General features: G+C 36.0%; 1 protein-coding gene across 1 annotated transcript; it reads right to left on the bottom strand.

Annotated features, from left to right (window-relative positions):
- Positions 1-5458: 5458 nt before the first annotated feature.
- Positions 5459-11923, bottom strand: fkh (fork head box protein). Its single transcript, XM_089091497.1, has 2 exons — positions 11235-11923; positions 5459-6483 (listed from the first exon to the last, which is right to left on the bottom strand). The coding sequence occupies exons 1-2, from the start codon at positions 11784-11786 to the stop codon at positions 5773-5775; spliced, it is 1263 nt and encodes a 420-aa protein (XP_088947623.1). The 5' UTR covers positions 11787-11923; the 3' UTR covers positions 5459-5772.
- Positions 11924-21902: the final 9979 nt, after the last annotated feature.

Below are 21902 nucleotides of genomic sequence, written 5' to 3'. Positions count from 1 at the left end.
TCTCTATACAGCTAAAATGTTACATTCCCATATCTACCAGCACAGAGGTGGAAAACGCAAGGCAGGCCATCATCAGCCCGCCAGGAAATTTCTTTGGGGTGGCAAATACTGCTAGGAACCTGGTTTTCAGCAATTTTGAATGGTGATATTTTTCTTTTTATATATTTTCTCATTTTTCTATTTATATGAAGTACTTGAATTTGTTTACACAAATGCATGTAATGTATTTATCGATAAGAACATTCTATTGTAAAGGTTGTGATGACTTCAGTTATGTAGAAGATCAAAAGCCTCACGGAATTTCCATCCATACAAGCAATCATACTCCTTTTCATCCAACCAAAAATTCTTTTGTAGTAATATTAACAAGGACTTTTTACCAAAATTACTATCCATCGCCAATTTTTTAAGTATATTCAAATTTTATCCAAAATTGAAATTCAAATGTAGGACGGTACTAATCAACGTACAATATTGATTTACACATTTAAAAGCAATTAACCAGGGATTATCTTGGTTAGGTCTGGGTATGATTTGGAAAATAATCAGAAATTGAATTAAAAAAAGAACTTTTCAATAGAAAGCAAGGAACAGATTTGAAACCTATTTGAACAGATTATTCTTTATATGAAGGGGAATGCGTCCTCCTTAACTCCTTACTATTTACTTTGAAGTTTGGATTTTGTCCAAATTTTTAAAGAAAATTTGCAACTGGAATAAAAAGATTTTTCAAGGCACTATTAAACTTTAGTTTAATGAGAAAGGTGTTGAGAAGGGGGCAGTCCCCCGATATACAGAGTCACTTCAATTTGTTTTAAGTTTTAAACTTGCTCCTTACTTTAGATGAAAAACCTTTTCTTTTTGTTTAATTACATTTCATGAAACTGTAAAGTTTTACAGTTTTGGTAACGCAGAAAGAATGATCATCAGAGAGATGATAACTCATCAAGAGATGATAACTCATCTCTATTTGGATTTTGATGGGTTATCAAACAGTTCGCTGTAACGAACTGTTAGTAAGGAGAAATCATTACGTATATGAGGTAGGTTGCCCCACCTCAACAAATCGCTCTTTGCGCTAAAAGTTTGAGTTTTGTCCCAATTCTTTAAAAGCGACTCCTGAAACACAGGGGGCGTTTAATTTGAACAATACATAACTTTTTTTAAAGTGCCGAGAAACTGTAGCGTAAAGATTAAGGTGTTGAGGAGGGGGCAACCCCGCTAATATAAATAAAAATTTCTGTTCGTTTAAAATTTTAATGCTGCTCCTTACTTTCAGCTGAAAATTTTGTTTTTTTTTCTTATTAAATCTTGTTAATTTTTATTTGATTTTTTTTATTTAATTAGCAAACATTTTTCTAAAGGCAATGGAAAAAGTATGTCAATTAAAGTAAAAGTATATAAAAAGCAAAAAAGTAAGTAATTACAGAAAATACACAAAACAATAACATGCTTACAAAAACTAAGGTATGAACTTCCAGCATTCAGTTCTGTTGAACAAAGCCGAAGCGTTGGACGGATATTTTTTTAATAATATCGACAGTTTTGAACTTGGTTATCAAACACCAGAATGTTTAATGCCTTTAGACTACTCAGTATTTATGAAAAGTAATGCATTATCAAAGTAGTTCCTTGAAAGTAAATCATTAAAACTGAGAATAAAAAAAATCAATTGAATTTTTTTTTCAATATTTTTTATTTAATTTTGGATACCAAACACCGATATATTTGACACCTTTATAACTGTAAAATATTAAATCTTTTTCAAAGTCACAACTAGATAAATGCAATCACTCCTGAAGAAAATGATAATAAAACACAAAAAAAAGTATCCGTTCAGAGGGAAAATACAGAAATTCCCAGCATTCCGTTCAGGGGAAACATTTCGGATGATGTTGGCTTCACATATAAGCTCATGGGTACTCTTGAAACGCAAGCAAAAGTTGAAGGCATATTTTTACCGAATTTGCCCCTTATTATGTTGTTTTCTATAATTATGCGAACTTTCTTGTGTACTTATAACTGCACTAATTACGAATAAACAAATACATATTTAGGATCCCCATAAAGAGCTGATTCTTTGATTTAATATTACCAATAGTTAGGCTCTTAAACTTTCGTTATTGACAAGGATCGTTATTTATTTACCGTTCATTACTATGAAGAATTATAGTTTTTTGTTGTTGTTGTTCCAACCAAATCATATAGAAAAATGTTCCTGGAAAACTAGAAAGGGGTCACTGAGTCACAAACTAGAATTCATTTTCCTTATTAAGGGTCAAAATCTATTGGCAGGCAGCCAACAATGGGGCAACACGCATTTTTTCCAAGGTTATTCCTATTCTGATCTGTTTCCTTTGGTGTCCTTATAATTACTTTATAGTTCCAAATTTCCAAGGGAGGCATAGACCTCCCTGCTGGCGCCCATGGTAAATGGGAGTGGGTCCAACAGAGTTTGTTTGAGTAGGAGTAGCAGGGACTCTTTTTAGATGACGCTGATTTAAAAAAGGTATATTGTGGCTATATAGGTGGAGTGGGAGAGCTCACACCCTACCTCCTTTGGGGTCATTACACTCTACAGATTACCTACCCAAAAAATATGTGTAACACAGCAAAAACAAAATCACAAGGGACGGCAAAAATGTTGCTGATAGTAACAAAATTTGCAAATCCAACAAGTTCAATATATCTGGCGATAATACGTCAAAACATTGATGAGTTATATTTATGGTTGAGCATTTACTGTAATATTAAAGGGACACATGAAGTTCGTTATATTTTTTATTTAATTTGTTTGTGTATGCATAATTTTGATAGCAAAAATCAAGCATTGCCGAAAACCATGTAAGTCGCTAATACGGTCATCAAGATCAGCCTAACCTAACTGACCATTTGACGATGGATTTTGAAACTTGCCAAAATTTCAATATATCTGAGGAGTCCCTTATGAATTCTGCCTGAGGCCACCAAGAAGGTAAATACTGCCCTGGTTCAGACTCTGGAAATATGCATAGTATAGCTTCCTATCATCTATACACTCATTTCCTCGTTTCTAAATAGAAAGGGTAAATATGCGTTGCTATCAAACTAATTTGACTTACATATATATAACTAAAATAGACTAACTAAAATACATAATATACAATTACTTACATATAAAATTGCCAGCTACCTTCATCAAAGTAGGTTTCATGAAGGTAGCTGGCAATTGCATATGTGAGTAATTGTATATTGTATATTTTAGTTAGTCTATTTTATATATATATATATATATATATATATATATATATATATATATATATATATATATATATATATATATATATTTTAGTTATATTCTTTTTTTAAGTTTTAGTTTCTATTTTTTCTACGCTGAAGACACCTTGTTGTATACGGCTGAAAATATTCGTTTGATTTTTTGTTCTCTCCGTTTTCATTTACTTTATAGCGTTTGTAGTTCTTTATAGCTCTCAAGAATATATCCATGTTGTGGTAAATTTCATTCTTTAGCACATTATCAAGCAATTTATAACTGACTTATTACGACAAAGGTTGAAACAGACAGAGAGTACGGCAAAAAATACGAAATAAAAGTAAACAAATATAACAAAAAGACAAATCCTTCATATCAAAGTAAACAACGAAGTCAACAGACAAACCGACCAGAAATCCCCCTAAATATGAGGGAGTTACCGCCCCGTCATGTTTCGACAAAATTGTCTGCCGAAAATAGTTTCATATTTGTTTTTGTGTTTCATAACCTGGGTGCTTATTGTTCACATTTTGTCTTCTATCAGGGTAAAAATTAACCCTCCCCCACTCTTGTGTAACATTTGCATATGATAGAAATTACGGAAAACTTGACAGATAAGCTGTAAACTTTTCTTTTCTGTTTGTAACTATCTCAACCAGCATTTGCCTTTAAAATCTTTTGTGTTTGGCTTAAATTTTAGAAACAAAGTGAGGCAAAATAAAAGTAAAAATCTTTTCCTTTCAGTCTCCATTTAGTTCAAGTTGGCACATTACATTTTGTTTTTGAACGTAGTTCCTGAAGAATTAAGCGCTGGATTAACCAATAAGCACAGCTTATATGTAGTTTTGAAATGTTATACCATAAGAATTTTCTATAAGAAATGTATATATGTGCAACAGGACATACAGGATGCATTATGTCTTCCAAGAATGGAAGCAAATCTGCGTTGCACGAGATCCGTTTTGAGGCTAAGATCCAAGAATTTGCCACACTTCAAGAATCGTCGATTCTCATCGATTGAACTGCTTGGTGTTCTTACTTAAATTTGAGCTCGGACAGCCTTGATCCAAGGCCGTATCCAGGGGAGGGGATGTTACCGGTTTTGAACAACCCCTTCCCCTGAAATTTTTGTTTGACTCGTAAAAACGTAACGAAATTGCACATAAACAAATTTTGGATGTGTTTTTTAAAGTGTTTTCTCTCCCCCCACCCCCGAAAAAATAGCCATCCCCCAGAACAATAATCCTGGAAAATAATCCTGGAATAATCCTTGACCTAAATAAAAAAAAAAATACAATTTATAAACCTTAATCAATAAAATCCTTGTAATGTAGTTCCAAACCAATAACAAACATAATTATTGTTTTGTGCAATGCATTTAGTCAAATTCGTAAGTTTAGGATTGTGTTTCAATTTTTTTTTTTATTGTTAATATTTTCAATTATGTTTCATGCAGGGCAGGGGGACGGGGTAAGAAAGAGTTTAAGTTGTTATGGCCTTTAAAGATCCTGCTCCAATGCTCCAATGAATAACTGATGATTGGATAAATTTGCCTGGAAGTTGACAAGAGGAAATTTAACCTTGACATTAAGCCTTGGAAACAATAGTCAGTCGCATTGTATTATAACTGTCACAATAAAGACCAAATATTAAACAAATATGATTAACGGAAATTTGTAGTTTTAACTTGCGAAGCTCCTGGATTGATTACCAATCTTAGGCACTGCTATAGTTGCCCTGGTTGGCTAATAGGGTTTGATAGCCTTGTCTGCAAATCTTGAATTTATTAGGTTTCACAAGGTCCTGATTCCAGACTTTGTTTAGAGTTACCAACACACTTGCTGATGGTGATCATAACGTCGTTTTCCCCTCGTTCTAGCAGTAAAAAGGATTATTGTTTCCGGAAAGTTTTCATCTTTTTTGAAAACCCTCCACACAGTTGGTAATTGTTTAATAACCTGATTAGCTACATATTAATATGAATTTACTGGCATGGAATATCTTGTGTCAAAGAAAGAAACTCCGATAACATTTCTTAAATATATTTTGGCAGATACAATTGAGCCTGCAAAGGCTATGAGGTTTTTTTTTCAACCATATATTTTGCTTTACCTTACTTCAAAAATAGCGTTGTGTAATGTAGCTTCTAAATACATTCCATTATTTCCTGATTTTGTGGTTAAACTAAAAAAACAAAAGAAACTGACAAAGAATTTGTAAGTTAAAATGTTTTGTATTATTTAGTTAACATACGTATTTAATTCAGCACTTTATCAACTCTGCAACAAAACGAAAAACCCGCTAAAAACACACTAACACTAAATGGAATGCTTCATTAACAACTTCAAACCCAGTAACCAATGCCCTCCCTAAGGTAACTTCAACATAAGAATGCTCATATGTACTGCATTCTTTGTGCGCTCTGCTACAATAGAGCTCTGCATTAGTTATTTTGTTCATATTGCACTGTCAGATCTAGCTACCTTTGATTTGCTCGCTCCGAACCAGAGATCACTGTTTCACAATCCACCAGTACTTGGTGCAACACTTGACCCATATCCGCCATATCCACTACCATGAAAGCTATAAAATCCCGCTGAACTTGGGTCATAGTTATAGTCCATTTTAAAGTCACTTTTGCCGTCAATTGAACCGGGTAGCAAACGTTGAATTGAAAAGGGATGGGGATTCGGCATGTATCCGTCGGCTCGGAGTGGAGGGATGGAACTGAGGCCTGAGGCGAAAAATTGGCCTTGTTGACTAAATACGGCATCAGACATAAGATATCGTTGTTGTTGCTCATCGTACCGCTCATAACCCCCATAACGATCAAACCGTGGAACTTCATATCTGTCGTATTTGTCATAACGATCATCACATTGGGGTAGGGCTTCATGCTGTGTAACAGTAGTGGGAATTGGGGGTTGCATTACGTGATCAATCGGGTCTATATTTTCACTCGGGCCAACAACTTTTGATGGTGATGTACTGCTTACTTGACTACGATCTGGAAGCATCGGCTTTTGATCATTTGAGTCATCTGAGTCATTTTGAGACTCTGAATTTGTTGACTTGCGACAAGATTTACTGGGCCTATTGGGGTCTTTCTGTTTATCACACTTAAATCGTTTTTGCCGTCGCAAGTAGCACCCGTTTTCAAACATGTTTCCAGATTCTGGATGGAGGGCCCAAAATGATCCTTTTCCAGGTTTATCAGGTGTCCGTGGCACCTGTAAAGAAATAAATATTGTATTATATTTCATATACTATTTGGTCATTTCTTCTGTAAAAATTATAGATTAATCTGGAGACGAGAATGAGAAAAATGCTACATGTAAAATTTTTATTTATTTTCAATAGTTTCGAGTAATCGGACCGTGCTCCCTGTGTGAACGGAATTAAACAAAAAAAAATTCCATATTTTTCAATTTCAACAGTAAAAAAGAAATAGATATATCCCATATTTTTCTTATACTTTCAACAAACAATTTTTTTCTTTTTTTTAGTGATTTACTTAACTTTCTTTTAATTTTTCTCTTAGATTCAAATTGAAGGGACACAGAAACTAGAAACTATGGAAGAATCAGGGTTGTGATATTGGATCATAACTTCTGGTCACTAATCTGAAATGTAAAAATTTTAAGATTTAAGATAAGTAAACGAAATAAAAAATGAGGTCTGAACTTCTGCCTCGACTTTAATATCTCTAAAGTTGATTTTAGTTCTATTTCTTTGTAGAGCGCATTGAAAACCAGCAAAAGAACTAAAAAATTTTCAACTTCATCGGCAAACTTCGAACTTCGACGGTAAACCAAAAGAAATTTAAGTATTAATTTGGCAAGTAATTGAAAAGATAAAAATAAAGCTTGTCGGTTAAAGTAATTTCAGGGCATTAACAAAATAGCAGAAGCTGACTAGCTGAGCCGTTCCTTGGGCAGGGGCGGATCCAAGATTTTTTTAGGGGGGGGGGATGGGGCAAAAAATAGGTTGATCCGATACAATTTTTTTTCGGGGGGAATAGGTTGATCCGATAAACTTGCGTTAAAACCAAGTTTAATTAACGCAAACTTGAGTTATTTAAGTAAATTACACTACTTTAGACTACGCTAGTGGGAGCGGGTGCCACCCTCGCCCCCCTAGATCCGCCACTGTCCTCGGGCTGATGGCACCCAGGTAAAATTATTTACAGCACCACCTCCCAACTGAAATATTAGCAAAGAGCCGAATCAAAGTGAAAAATTTAATCAAAGCGGGTAACCCCTAAGCAACGGTACCCCCTACCCCTTTAAACGGTTCTGAAAATTTGTTTTAATTACATAGAAATATTGCATAGAATTGCATAGAATTATTTGTTTTTCCTGTAGTCTTAGCTTAGGGTCTAATGGATCCTTTCCCAATGTCCCTCATCTGTAATTTTCTGTTAAAGCCAATGAAAATTGATGCTTTAAACCAATTTAAGTTGCTTGAAAAGGATCCACTATATTGCCTTCCCTGGGCACAGCAAGTGCCAGAGAAACGGTCCGACTTGTTATCCTCGAAGGATTTTTATTCTGGTACAAAAACTAAAAGTCAAGGACAATAAACAACTGCGTCTGAACCCTGTACTAAGACTGGGCTGCTCCAGGGAAGCCTGTCTAGAGGAGAATGAAGATTGCACCCCCTTCAACCCCAGGAATGCTAAAATACAAACAAAAAACGCCCAATTTGTTTATATTTAGACAACAGGAAAATCTTCAAACACATTTTGTTTTTAACATTTGATTCTTTCTGAAAATTGCTTTACAAGCTTCTTCCCACCTCATTCCTCTCTAAAAAAAAATATGCTGGCACGCATAAGTGTGGCATTCATTAAAAGTTAACCAAGGGGAGCTTGGAGACTTAACATCAAATGGGTTAGAAAAATGACATCTCTTTTCACCAAACTTTGAAAGAATTGCATTAGAAAGTTCCGCAAGACCAATGCGATTAAGCTGCTTGCGTCAACCTTTTCTAAAAAGTAACTCACACAATATTGTATGCCAGGCTTTAAAAATTTGTATTTTCTTGCGAAGACCAACATTTTGGCGGCTGATGTCAGATTCCATCCCCGTTTCCTGTTTATGCGGCAACAAATTTTACCGGCTATGTTGAAACATATTAGATGAATTTGTTAAACTCATCGGTTTGAAGTTCACAAAACGAACAATTCCCATCAGAGGATGGAAATATTGAAAAGCTTATTTCATTCCTAAAAAGTAGTTCTAATATATTTGTGACATAAACAAAGCCACTAACCGCTCCAAGAAATAGTTGCTAATGCGAGCATCTCTAAAACCACACAGTTTACAACTTCATATTTCGAACTGAAGAGCTGGGCACACGCAGCTGAGGTTTTGAACTGATTTCCAAATAAGGGCCTATTTTAAATGACATCTTCGTCAATTTGAGCTTGAAAAATTTTCTAGGTTCCGGCACCGCTTTATAAAATCAGCGCAGATTTTCATCATGATTATCCAAAAAAATAGAGATACAAATAAATAGTCAGCCAGAGGCATCGGTGGTGAAAGACCCCACTACTGAGCTGAGAATTAAACTGAGAACTAAGCTGAGATCAATCAAGTAACTTTTAATAAACTCCAGTTGACTATTTGTGTCCATGATTTTTTGTTTTGAAAATTTTGCGCAATAAATTTTTCTTTAAACCAAATTTTTCTTACCGCTATCGTTTGTCTATTGATGCTGAAATCAGTTCCCGAAATCAGCTACGTGTGTCTAGCCCTTTAGAACTGTTTTTCCTCTTTTGCCTGCGTTTTAACGGATGCAAAGGATCGACAAGATGCGAACATGTCTATATGTATTCTAAACGTTTTTTGCGCTGCCGTCCATCTGTATGAAAAAGACACAACACTTTCAGTTGTCGAAATCAAAACAAATTAAGAGTAAAAAAAAGTGTCAAGGAAATGCAGCAGTTTGAGTTGATTGATTAGATTGGAAAATGGTGATATACACGTTATGACAAATCAGGACATATTGAAAAAGGGATAAAAGAGAAAGGTCACCAATTGTAGTTAGCGCGTAATCACTTAAGGACGTTGGGATTTTCGTTTAGGAATATTGACAAAGGTGGTCTTATGGTAAATGGGAAGGACGCAGTATTTATTATAATTATGGTGACTAAATGAACCAAATATTTTTATGTTTTGCCTTTCAATCTAACAATTGCCTTGCGGCAAAGAAGCAAACCTTCGACATATCGACCTTTTAAGAACAGCATTCAGAACCACAGTTGACTTTCATCTATCACCGTAGATGAGAGTACAAAAACACTCAGTGTTATCTTTAGTTCGCGCCCAACTAAAAAGCGTAAATAGTTTATTATTATTATTATTATTATTCTAGCCATTGTGTTACATTGTGTGTAATTTACGCCATAACTGGTATCAAATAGTATCAATTCTGTCATTTTAACAAATTTTGAATTGAAAACAAGACATTCAAAAACTGGCATCTTTTGATAATTTTGTTGGTACTACCAGAAAAGACGCGAGAAGTGAAGTTTCCTTAATGCTAATGAAATAAAACAAAATAGGATGAAATATAATAGCTTATGAACAGAATTAGGTTATAAATTTGCACATTAGGGGTGGGGGTAAGGCATAGTATATATGAAACAGGTAACCTAACCTAACCTAGGCACTTTTTTTGCCCCTTCAACCCCAAAAAACTAAATTTTAAATATTGTAAGCCCCTGTGCAATGCTCGGCATAGGTTTTCTCCGTTGAAAAAACCTGCTTGACTTGTTTCTTTTATCATGTTTGCTATACAATATTTTGCGTCTTTTCTGGATTCTTAATAAGTACCATTTTGTTTATCCCGTTAAGTAAGATAAGATAAGATCCCGTTAAGTAAAATGACTTTCTTCAGTTACTAACAGATATATTTTACGGGATATAAAATATAGTAATTCTGAAATGGATATGACAACACTGCAACAAGGTACCAGCGTCTCATCTTTTTCTTTTCTTGTATGGATGCATAATTTCTTATTACTTTTTTAGAAAACTGTCGGCGCTTTTGTTGTAAAAAATACGATGTTGTAGCAATTAAAGAAATATTTAAATGTAAATAAAGAAAATTGAAAAAAAGAAATGTTTTAACGGCCAACAAAACTGCAAGCATAATTTATCGACGGATAAAAAAATCAACAACCAGGGACCAGCAAAGGTTTTAAGGTGGTCCCTCTCCATCCAATTTCCTCAATAACTCGACACACAAATAAAACTGGGAACAAAATTTAAATTTAGTTCCATATTAATAAAATGTGCAACGGATTAAGGTTAATAGGATTCTAATAAAAATTTGTACCCTAAGAAAATAGTACCCACTCCGTTAAACTTCTTCGACAACTAGTTAAATAAATGAAACTGGTAACTAAATTTCAATCTTTCTTTAAATAGTTTACAAACATTCTTTTTAGTAAAATTTAAAACGGATTAAAGTCAGTTGAATTTCAAATAGAATTTGAACTTACTAAGGACCAAATGGCTTAAGAATGAGTTTTTTTTAAACTTTATTCCCTGAAAAACAGCTTTCAAGGGACAATACGTTATTTTTTAACTTTTGGATTCAGCGTCGGGAACAGTTATACTGTTTATCCGCTTTTAATTTTAATACCCAGTAAAGCTTGAATTAATGAGCGCAAAAGATCCAGAATATAACCTTAAAGTGTACTCAATTCATAAGATTACTCAGTACTCTGCAAAGAAAAACAGTATATTAGGCTTAAAGCCCTAAAGTATTGGCATCAATCGGGGGGGGGGGGGAGGTTTTCTACTTAAATTTTAAAAAATACCTTTTTCAGCGATATTTTCATCGAGAATTTTTTGTTATAATATCTTTCGCTTTGTATATGTTTTTTTAGCTTTAGATATACTTATGTTTATAATCTGAAGGATAACTACTGGTTATTTTTCTTATGTCGTGTAAAAAGCCTCACACTTACCTTAACAAAGCAATCATTAAAAGACAGCGAGTGTCTGATTGAATTTTGCCATCTTTGCTGATTCTGCCGATAAAAGGGGAATATATCCATGATAAACTGATATATCTCAGAAAGGGTAAGCATTTTAGTAGTTGAATTTTGAATTGCCATTGTAATCAAAGATATATAAGAGTAAGGAGGCTTAGCATGGGTATAACTTCTTCTATAAGCTTTGGTTGCTTCAGCGACGCTATTTCGAGGGTCACTCCTATTCATAGAAACCGGAGCTAAAGCAGAGTTCCCCATGCAATTCATGGGGGGCATAGAGGAGGCTATACCTCCGTTCATACTCCCATATGATGTTCCAGTTGGTGTTGATGGAGTCATACAGGATGTCATGGAGTGAAGGGAGGTTGGAGTACCCAGACTAGGCAAGATTTGCTGAGAGGCTGGGGGCATCATTCCCATACTGGCCATAGCAGAAGAATACGCTAAACTTGATGTGTTTGCACTATGTCCATCTGAGTAAAGCTTCTGGGTCAACATAGTCCCAGGCGGAACTTCTGACAACATCTTCCTTAGAAAAGTTTACACTAGGAATTGTCAAATTGCGTGTCAACGATTTTGTTTTCTTAGCTAATATTTTACTAGCAACAGGCACTGCACTGAATTAGTTTGCTCAGTTCTTAACCATGTAGGCTTACAGACTGTTTAATAGAGAACTCAAACAGAAGAGGACGTCACTCGGTAAACTTGCGCGAAACTCCAACTTAATATTCTTTGAGCTTTCTTAAGGGGGCGGAGACAATGATCGATCTAGAATTTGATTGGCTATTGATATGGAATTTAGGTAGTCACTTGCTGTGAACTTAATTGCAAAACTGTGAATATTGTTGATTTTAAACTTTGAAGTTGAAAAATGTTTACTAAATGTTTTCTAAAATGTTTACGGATGCAAAATGGAGACAAATGATAAAAGCCTTATATTGCGAATAAGAATGAAGGAAAAATATATATTGTGTAATATTTTTGGGATCCTATGGATTAGTCTGCTCTTGCCAAAGGATTTAACTGGAAGCATTAATGTGAAAAAATTCAAGCTCTTACAAATAACGGCAACAGTTTCTCGTTTATCTACAAACATCGAGTGTTTGTTATTAAACACTTCGTATTTGTGAGAGAGTTTGCATAAATCACTTTAACAGAATCCGCTGAAAAAACAAAAGGAAAGAAAAAAGATAACAAACAAGCTCATAATTGTAGAATAAATGGCAACAGAAAAATATATTAACCTAGAGAAGTACCTGTAGAGAAGGAAACATGTTAATAAAACAGTTCATGGGACTTCTGTGTTGTATAATACGCAATCGAGAACTTGTATCGCGAACATGAGACAATACCCGGTTTTCACGGTGTTTATTCCAGACAATTAGCTTCGGCTCGGTGGGAAACTACATTGTGGCTATATTTTAATTAAACATTTAGTTGGTATTTTGGTTAAGTTAGTTTAGGCTACGTGTTTATCATAATGCGTTCTGTGCGGCTCCCCTTCCATGATCCTTTGCGGTAGTTTCCATAATTTTGTTACTAAACAACTGCAATTTCATTATATTTTGTTCCCATTAACATTCACAAAACTTAATTTTTCGAGTGTGTAGTATATGACACATAAGTACCCAATTCATACTTAGTTATGTGCAAAATAATTGTAGCTAACACATTTTGCATGCAGCCCCGCTATACTTTACCCCCAACCCCCATAATGTGCAAATATATAGCCCAAATGATGTATTTCCGCATTAGGGGGAGGGGGTAAAGTACAGCGGGGCTGCATACAAAATATGTTAGCCACAATTATTCTGCATTGTTTCTTAACAAGTGTCTTTCTTTAAAAGTCGTTCTCTAAGCATATACCTATTTTTTGCTATCATGGAAAGGGGTTACGTTAGGAAAATGAAACTTTCAGGGATGGGTCTAGAGAGTAAAGTATGTCCTGAAAAGATATTTTGAAGTACCTACCTCCACTTCTTCTTCCTTTAGAGGGCCCTGACCTTTGATGGTCTTTATAAATATTTGTGTTATAAGCGAAACCTTACAAAATAGATCTTCTCCTTAAATGAGGTACAACAAAACTGTTTACAGCTTCACAACTTTGCTCAATCCCAACTCATGAGGTTTCAAAGGTCTGCAAATATATTTCCTAAATTTAGAAAAAAACCCCACTGATGTGGCTTAAAATTCTACTCTAATAACATTAATTGTATTTCCAGAACTAAAACCAGAGAAAAAGAAACTGATAGCTGAAAATTAAGCTAAATATTGTTTTGTCAAAATTTCAATTGGTCAAACCTGTCAACCTGTCAAGTAGGCAAATTTCTAAGACTTAGAAATCAGTAGAAGGTTAACGTGAAAGCTTGCAAATACCTTTCCAGAGTATTTTTTGGCCCTGTATTCATTACTGAAAGCTTTATTTTCATAACCTAACTGTTTTCCAAGATAGCCTAGTGAAAACTAGGCTAGCTAAACCAGAATTTTACCCACTTATAGCCAAGGGGCTTTTCGCTCTCTTGAAAAATCGTTATATTAAAAGAAAGAAAGTTCCAAGAAAGAGCCTAAATTGTGCCCAGAGGAACTGTTCCTTAGCCCCTGCATCTACACTCCTTCGTCTCCTTCCCTTTTTCTAAGGGTTAGAAACACGAATAGAAGACAAGTCTGTACCTGAATTAACTTTATGAGAATTGTTTTCCTTAATGCTTTCCTTTGAACCTAGCAATAGATAAAACATAGTTCTCGGGATTTGAGAAGAATGTCATTATCGTTTTTTTTTTAATTAAGACACATTTTTCAAAATCTATTAAAACCTTATGTATCGGGGGTTTAAGAAAATTAGTTAATGGGCTTAAACCTCTTTTCCTTGGGCCCAAGGGTGTAATTTCATCATTTCTGGCGGGGGAGGGGGGGGGGGCAAAGTCTTAGCTGATTTCCCCAGATCAGATCAAAATGACCAAATGGAAAAATGAAAAATGAGCCAAAATGTGCAATAAAGGTAAAGATATACTAAAGACAACTGATCTGTTTCTGTGAATGCTTGAATTAAAAATTCTATAACCTAAGAAAGGGTTCTTCAATCATCTATTCCTCTCCGTGACTATCAGGCGAGCCATCCATGGAAAAAAGGGTCAGAAATTAATGCTGTTGTACGAATTTGCCGAAATTATACGTTTCAGATTTGTAGTTTTGAACAACGCAAGAGCATTTTAGGGAGACGGCTAATACTAAAAGAAAAACAAATCTTAGTCAATAATTTGAATAAAAGTGTCCAAAAATTCTACAAAATTTAAGATTTTTTTTTTTTGGGGGGGGAGGGGTCTAAAGCGTATCTCCCTGTATACGTTCTGCTTTTAGATACCATGGTTTGCAAGAATCAAACTGCAGAACCATAAGATTTGAGTAGTAATGCAAGGGTTGATCTGGCTAGATGAAAGAAGATGGAAAAAATTACAGAAAAGTATGATTGCTAAAGAGGGTATTAAGTTTTAATGTTGCTCCTTACTTTCAGTGATAAAAACTTGCTTTTTTATTTGGTTTCTGATCGTTTTTGTTATAAATGCCAGGACATCTGGCTCCACCTCCACGAAAAAAATCACCATTGCAATGGGATTCCACATTTTCGCAGATAGGCAGGGCCGGACGTTTCTACATTTTCGCAGATTTAAAGCTTGGACGCTTCTAGGCCCAAGTATTTTTGCCGCTTTGTTTGAGGGAGAATTTTGGGGAAATGCCCGAAAATTCTGGGATAACGGAAACTCTGATCAGAACACAACTGAGTAATGTAAGAGAGGCGATATTGAACTCTCAGCTGCCATTCTTGGGAGACACCTGACAGTTTATAAATGGCCACGGAATTCCTGTGTTGTTTAAATCACTTTTGTGTGAATAGGCAGGGAGTGTACGTGGCACTTGACGATAAATCATATCAGTCCAGTTTTTATTAAGAAAAAAATCACTCAGTGATAATTTATTGCCCCCCTTGGCACTGCGCGCCTCTAGGCCCGGGCCTAGCGGGCGTTTTGGTAAGTCCTAGCCTGAATATAGGGGCTTGGAACCTCTGCAGTAGAGTTCTCAGATACACTGAATCTTATGGTGTGATTTTTATTAAGATCCTTTGACTTTTAGGGGGTGTTCCCCCCGCTTTTTTGAAAATCGAGCAAATTTTATCAGGCTCGTAGTCCTTAAAAGGTAATACTAAATTTAATGAAACTTACATATTTGGAATCAGAATAATAGGCCGATTCTTTTGATATATCTATTAGTATCAAAATTCTGTTTGTAGAGTTTCGGTTACTATTGAGCTTCGTCACTCCTTACTTACAGTTCGTTGCCGCAAACTGTTTGATAAACTGCGATGACGGATGGCCCTAAGCTTATTACCCTAAAGAATCAATAAGCAAATAAAAAAGGATTTCTTTAATTGTTTAATCACTTCAGTAAGAAAAGTAGTGCGGTGCAGGGCTGTATAGCCCACCAAAGATGAAAATTTATGCACTTTTTGTCGCCAACCAGACCTTTTAGCAGATATATATCAATCAAAATATACCTTCTTCTCAATATTGTACTGTCAAACAGTCCAAAAGTGACCATAGGTAATAGAATGGCCTCGCTTTTCTCTACTTCACTTCTATTCTTCATCTTGTCTTCCTTCCTTGCTTGCTTTTATATGTGCACATTCTGTAATACTTTTTCAGAGAGTATATCTCTGTTATATTAGAAAATATATACCCTTATAGGTTATATCAAGAAAGTGTCTCTCACATCGCATACCATTTAGGAGTAAATTGCTTACTTATCTATATTGTTTTTTTTTTACCAGCTATAGGCAGGGAGTAACCGGTGGATGGGAGTGGTAGGAAGGAATGGGTGGATGGGATGGATAGGGTGAATCGAGATGGTAGGGAGGAACGGGTGGATGAGAGGTCCAGGGGTAGGGAGGTCGGGGGTAGAAGTTGATTTGGATTGCATAATATGAAGGAGTTTGGTTTGCTTTTTTCCCCCATTTTTATTTTACTTAGGTACTGTTTGTTCGTGTGTTTTGTAAAGGACGAGCCATTTTATTGCACACCAGCAAAAACTTAGTTTTTTTCATTAGTGCAGTAGCTCTAAATTATGGAGTGTTATTATCGTGTTTATTAATAAAGTAATAAAGTAAAAAAAAATCAAGTACCGTTTCAAGGACTAATCTTGGAGGTGCCTCGGAGACTCTTTCTCGTCCTATTCCTTGGTTCTGGGTTTCTACTGACAAAATAATAGTTGTTTTGCATCCTGTTCTACTTACGCAAGCAGATATACTTCCTTAGGTATTAGCTAATTATCACCTGTGAGTCTAAGTTTTCTGAGCTCCATAAAAGTGTTAAAATAATTTAAGGTGGAGGTGTTAACGATCTCAGGAAATGGACACCTTTTGTTTATATAGCAATATCCTGTGAAAAACCTCTTGGTCCTTAGTGATCACATACTAAAAACTGCTTCATCACTTTCTTGCAAAGACAGTATGAGTTTCGACTTTAGAAAAGAGAGAAAACACAGAAAGAGAAAGATATGCATAAGAATCAATTATTTTTTCCTACGAAGTCCACCTTAGGTACTGTTTCCGTGGACTCACTTTTTTATCAATTCTAAGTTGAATCCAAGTTTGGACTTTAAAAAGGAGAGAAAACACAGAAAGAGAAAGATATGCATAAAAATCCATATCATTTTTTAAGAAGTCCATTTTAGGCACTGTTCTCGTAGGCTCACTTTCTCATTAATTCTTAGTTGAATCTAGGTGTATACTTCCAAAGTTTACTCAGAAATGCAAATGCACAACTTCATACACGCAATTAAGATACCAAGAAATTCAAAACAAAATTCTACCAGCAGGCAAGGCCGTATCCAGAGGGGGGGGGGGTACCGTGTTTGATCCTCGCCCACTAAATTTTTGTTCGACTCTTAAAAACGTAGCAAAATGCATACGCATACATTTTGGATGTGTTCCTTATTTTTTTAATCCCCCCTGAAAAAATACCCCCCTCCCACCCTCCCAAAAAAACAATCTTGGGTATACCCTTGCCATCTGGACCTATCTTAGACATTCATGCCTAAATCTCGTCTTGACCTCTTCCTTACAGATTACCCTGACCTTGGTCACACTAAGGTTCGACATATCTCGGCAAAAAGTTGGTGGAGAATTATCAAGGAGGCTTTATCGTCGTCCAAGGGGAGTTCAGTTCCTCCTCTACAGATTAACGGGACTGTGGTACAAGATCCACAGGAAAAGGCTGAAGCTCTTGTTTAGGCTTTTGCCGAATTCTCGAATCTGGATGAAGACGGCAGAGAAGTACCAAGTTTCTCGAACCGAACCTGTGCTGTCCTTGTTCATGTGAATTTTTCTGCTCCTAAGATTCTTCAGCATCTTGATGGGACCAAAGCCTCAGGTCCTGACAATATACCAAATGTTGTCCTCAGTGTTGCCCATGTTATACCTACCCTAAAGCCAGACGGCGATCCAGCGAGCGTAAGCCTCTATAAGCCTATTAGCGTCCTCTCCTGCGTTGGCAAAGTGCACGAGAGCGTCTCCAATAAACCATTTCAACAGTTCCTAGAATCAAATGACCTTCTAAGCGATCGTCACTATGGATTCCGGAGGAAACGTTCAACGTTAGACTGCCCAGCAGCCCAGCATCAGGAGTGGATTGAACTTCTGGTAAGGGGGTTCGACATTAGGCTATTGTCATTCGACATTGCAAAGCTTTCGACAGAGTCTGGCCCCGTGGCCTGCTAAAAAACTCCATACGTACTGTGTTCGTGAGTCTCTGTTAAGAGTGATTGAGAGCTTTCTTTCGGGTCGTTCACTGCGGATTGCTCTCGACGGTTTTTTTTTCCCGTGAATATTTAGTGAAAGCAGGGATTTCCCACGGCAGTGTCTTTGGACCTACACTCTTCCTTATCTACATAAATGACATGGGAGACAACCTTGCATGCCCTCTGCATTACTTTTCCGACGATACTACGACACACTCAGCCATCTCAAAACACGAAGACCCAACACAAGCCTCCCTTTCCCTACAGGCGAATCTTTATAAAATCGAAAAGTTGTCTGATACATGGATGATCAATTTTAATGCATTAAAAACAAAGCAGCTTCTTATTATCCAATCAAAAGTGCCGCGTGAACACCCCAGTTTCATTTTCAAAAATAAAGCTGTACAGAGAGTCGACGAGCTTCGTCTACTGGGGATTCAGTTCCCCACCGATCTCTGCGGAATAACCACCTTGATCAGGTGCGAACCGCCTGCGCAAGAAAACTCGGAGTTGCTCTTCGCTGCAAAAACCTTCTTTCATCCAGCTTGATTATGCCACTTTAAAAGTCCTGTATCAGACCCACAGCTGAATATGGATGCTCGTTATGTGTCCGGTGCCCGAAAATCCTGTTAGTATCATTCCAGAAGATCCATAATAGTGCAAACAGGACGGGGTGCACCTCTACACATTTACTCCAGCCTCTAAATGAAAGGTTTGATGTAGCTCTGATGACTGTTTTCTATAAATACATGAGCTCACCTCCCTCAAACGAACTCTCTCGCATTGTTCCCCCCTTTTTTCAGCCGACAAGGCAGACGCGAAGGCACACAGCTCTACCCCAAGGGCTAGAAATTCTGCCTTAGTTGAGCTTGGTGATAGCCGGAACTCAGATGACTCATAATTGTACCCATACTTAAAATAAAACTATTTTTGTTAAGACAAAAAAGTTGAAACAGTATTTCCAAAACTTTTTTTCCAAAAAATCCTTTTGTAAGCTGAAAAATTAATAGTTCAACAGTACTACCCTCTATATCCAATTATTTTTCACTCAAATAATCAATTTTATTTTCAACGTTCAATTTGAATTTCTGTTTTATTTAAGACTTGTTTTTTGCCATCCTCCCTTGTTTAAGTATTTGTTTAAACGGCTCATAAAAAGTGTTAGCAGACTTGAATAAATCAATATTTAAACTATACTACTATTCTCATTCATAGTGTAATGTAAACGAAAACCAAAATATTGACAAAGACTTTTTTTCTATAATCATAGAGTTGAAACAACTGTTCAACAGAGAGGACTCTGATCTATTTTGTCAGAAAATCTCACTTATCTCTGATATTGATGTGTTTAAAGGCTGACTTTATCTGTACACGATTGACATTTACACATGCATCAAAAATCTTTGTAGTTGATAAGGAAATTTCAAATGTCCAGTCTGAATTTGTTCTGTCCTATTTGCGTAGTTATAATTATTATCAGCTTAGATAATTGAATGCTAGAACTAATTCCAAAACCGGTTCTGAGGCAATTAAAATAAATAATTTTATCAGAGCGTTTAGGGTACGAATAGCAAAATGAACACCTGGGATCTGCTTGACTCGTGCGTTTCAATTCAATGGTTTGATAAAACTTAACGGGCACAGCTTGAAAAGGTTCCGAAAAAAAGCAAATTATATTGAAAAAATAAATAGGGAAGGACTATTTAACTCTCTAGATTTCGAGAGGGGCACATGCCCTCCTCTTAAATCCATCTCTGGGAGAAAGATTTAGTAGAAGCAATATATTTCAATATACTTTTGTTTGGCTATTCTTTTCGTAGCGTAATAATTTTTGAAGTTACTGTTGAATTTTTGCTGTTTCAGACAAAAAGTAAAAATAAAAAATCTACTAAAATTCTTCAAGTAAAAACGCTGAGCAATGAAAAATATGCTTTTATATCTTTAAAATAAATGTAGAAAGTTCTCTTAGGATTACAAGTTCTACTTTCAATGCCCAAAAATTCAAATTGTGGAAGACATGAGAAATAATATGAAGAATTACATAATATTTCAAGTGGGGCAAATCTCTCCCTCTTACATCCAACCTGAGTGACAATTTCACAGAAGTAATGTGTTTTAAAACCAATTTTTCTCTGTTTTTAATAGTATTTATACACTACTTTTTGGAAATTTTGAAGATATTTTGCTGTTTCAGGTAAAAAACATCCCTGGTCTGAAAATTCTGGGCAATGAAGAAAAAGAAAATCCCTGGTATGGTTTTCTTCCATACCAGGGTACTTCGTATCGAAGGATTTGTCGTAGAAACTTCAAAAAGGGCTCATTCGATTGGAAATTGAATCGGCTAGTGGCTTTTTTAGTAGTCAAAAGTGATTGAACGGCATCTAACCCACCTACCATGCCTACCATTTACCTAAATATATTCAATCAAAATTTTGAGATAGCCATTTTGTTCAGCGTAGTTGATTTCCAGATAGAAATTATGTTTTTGAGGAGGACACTCCTCCTCAGCTCTCAGGGCAAGGGTTTTAAGTTATGCTCAGGGGGGCATATAAGAACGATGTTGGCAAAATGTCTTATTTATCATTTTTTTTCCTTTAGAACAGGGCCCTTCGTATCGAAGTACTTCTCGCTGAAACTTCGAAATAGGCTCATTCAATTGGAAATTGGAGTAGCTTGTGCATTTTTACTAGTTGGAAGTGAGTGGAAGGTAACTAAACCTCTTCCACGCTCACCATTTCCCGAAACACATCCAACAAATTTTTAAGATAGCCCTTTTGTTTAGCGTAGTTGATTTCCAGATAGAAATTATGTTTTTGAGGAGGACACTCCCCCAAAGCCCTCAGGGCAAGGGTTGTAAGTTATGCCCTGGGGCATTTAAGGTTCTTACAGAAAGTGTTTTCGTAGAAACTTCAAAAAAGGCTCATTCGATTGGAAATTCAAATGGCTAGTGCCTTTTTTAATAGTCGAAAATGACTGGAAGGCAACTAACACCCCTTCTGGCCTTTCCTTCCCAAGGCCAGGACATAATTTGGACTTTACTGAAAAAATACAAATGAATGTGTATTGTCAGTTTAATATACATATAAGTAGTGTTGATATAATGGTAGGTACGGGGGTGGTACCCATATAGCTATAACGATAGGGAGCGGGGTGTCTCCCTATATAGCTATAACGATAGAGAGTGGGGTGTCTCCCCATATAGCTATAACGATAGAGAGCGGGGTGTCTTCTATATAGCTATAACAGTTTCAAGCGGACAGTACTCCCGCCAAACAAGCAGACAGTGTAATGACCGGAATTCAACCACCGTGAAAATTCGTGCTGATCTCTGTTCAAAGTGCGTGATGTTTCCTTTGTTTGACAGTGTGTAATTTTTCTGTAATTTAATTTGTTAGGCGTGGTTGACTTATGTTTAACCTTGAACACGGATATAAAAACTCCGACAATGAATTATATTATCAGTTCAGAATTGGCATTTGAAATATAATGATGCATTCAACTAAAAGGAATATTGACGAAAGCTACACGCAAGAAGTAAGTTATTTTTTTATAATCATAGTGGGTAAAGAAATGAATTCTACTAGAATTTATACAGATCCTATTATAGTCAACAGATTGTTAAATATTTTTTGAACCTGGATATCCAGAGGTCAGTAAAGAGCAATATCAAAACAAGAAAAAAAGTATGTAAACACTGCACTTAAATGGCTTGCAAGCTTATTACATGAGGTAAATCTTACCTATTTTTTATTCCGGCCCAAAGTTCCAGACATTCGTTCCCCACCGGCCCAATGTGCCACAATCGTCCACCCCCTCCCTCCAACCCCTCCCTCCCTCCAACCCCCCTCCTCC

This window comes from Artemia sp. Qi Xiang Cuo, chromosome 7, assembly GCF_049724085.1.
Source record: "Artemia sp. Qi Xiang Cuo chromosome 7, ASM4972408v1, whole genome shotgun sequence".
NCBI classification, from domain to species: Eukaryota; Metazoa; Arthropoda; class Branchiopoda; order Anostraca; family Artemiidae; genus Artemia; species Artemia sp. Qi Xiang Cuo.
Note: the sequence above shows the minus strand (reverse complement) of the source record. Positions and strands in the feature narration are given on the sequence as shown.

Excerpts from the sequence above, each read along its gene's own strand:
- fkh (XM_089091497.1), bottom strand. The coding sequence starts at position 11,786 with ATGTTGTCAGAAGTTCCGCCTGGGACTATGTTGACCCAGAAGCTTTAC. Across the intron at positions 6,484-11,234 it reads TTAATGATTGCTTTGTTAAG|GTGCCACGGACACCTGATAA; the intron begins GTAAGTGTGAGG and ends ATTTCTTTACAG.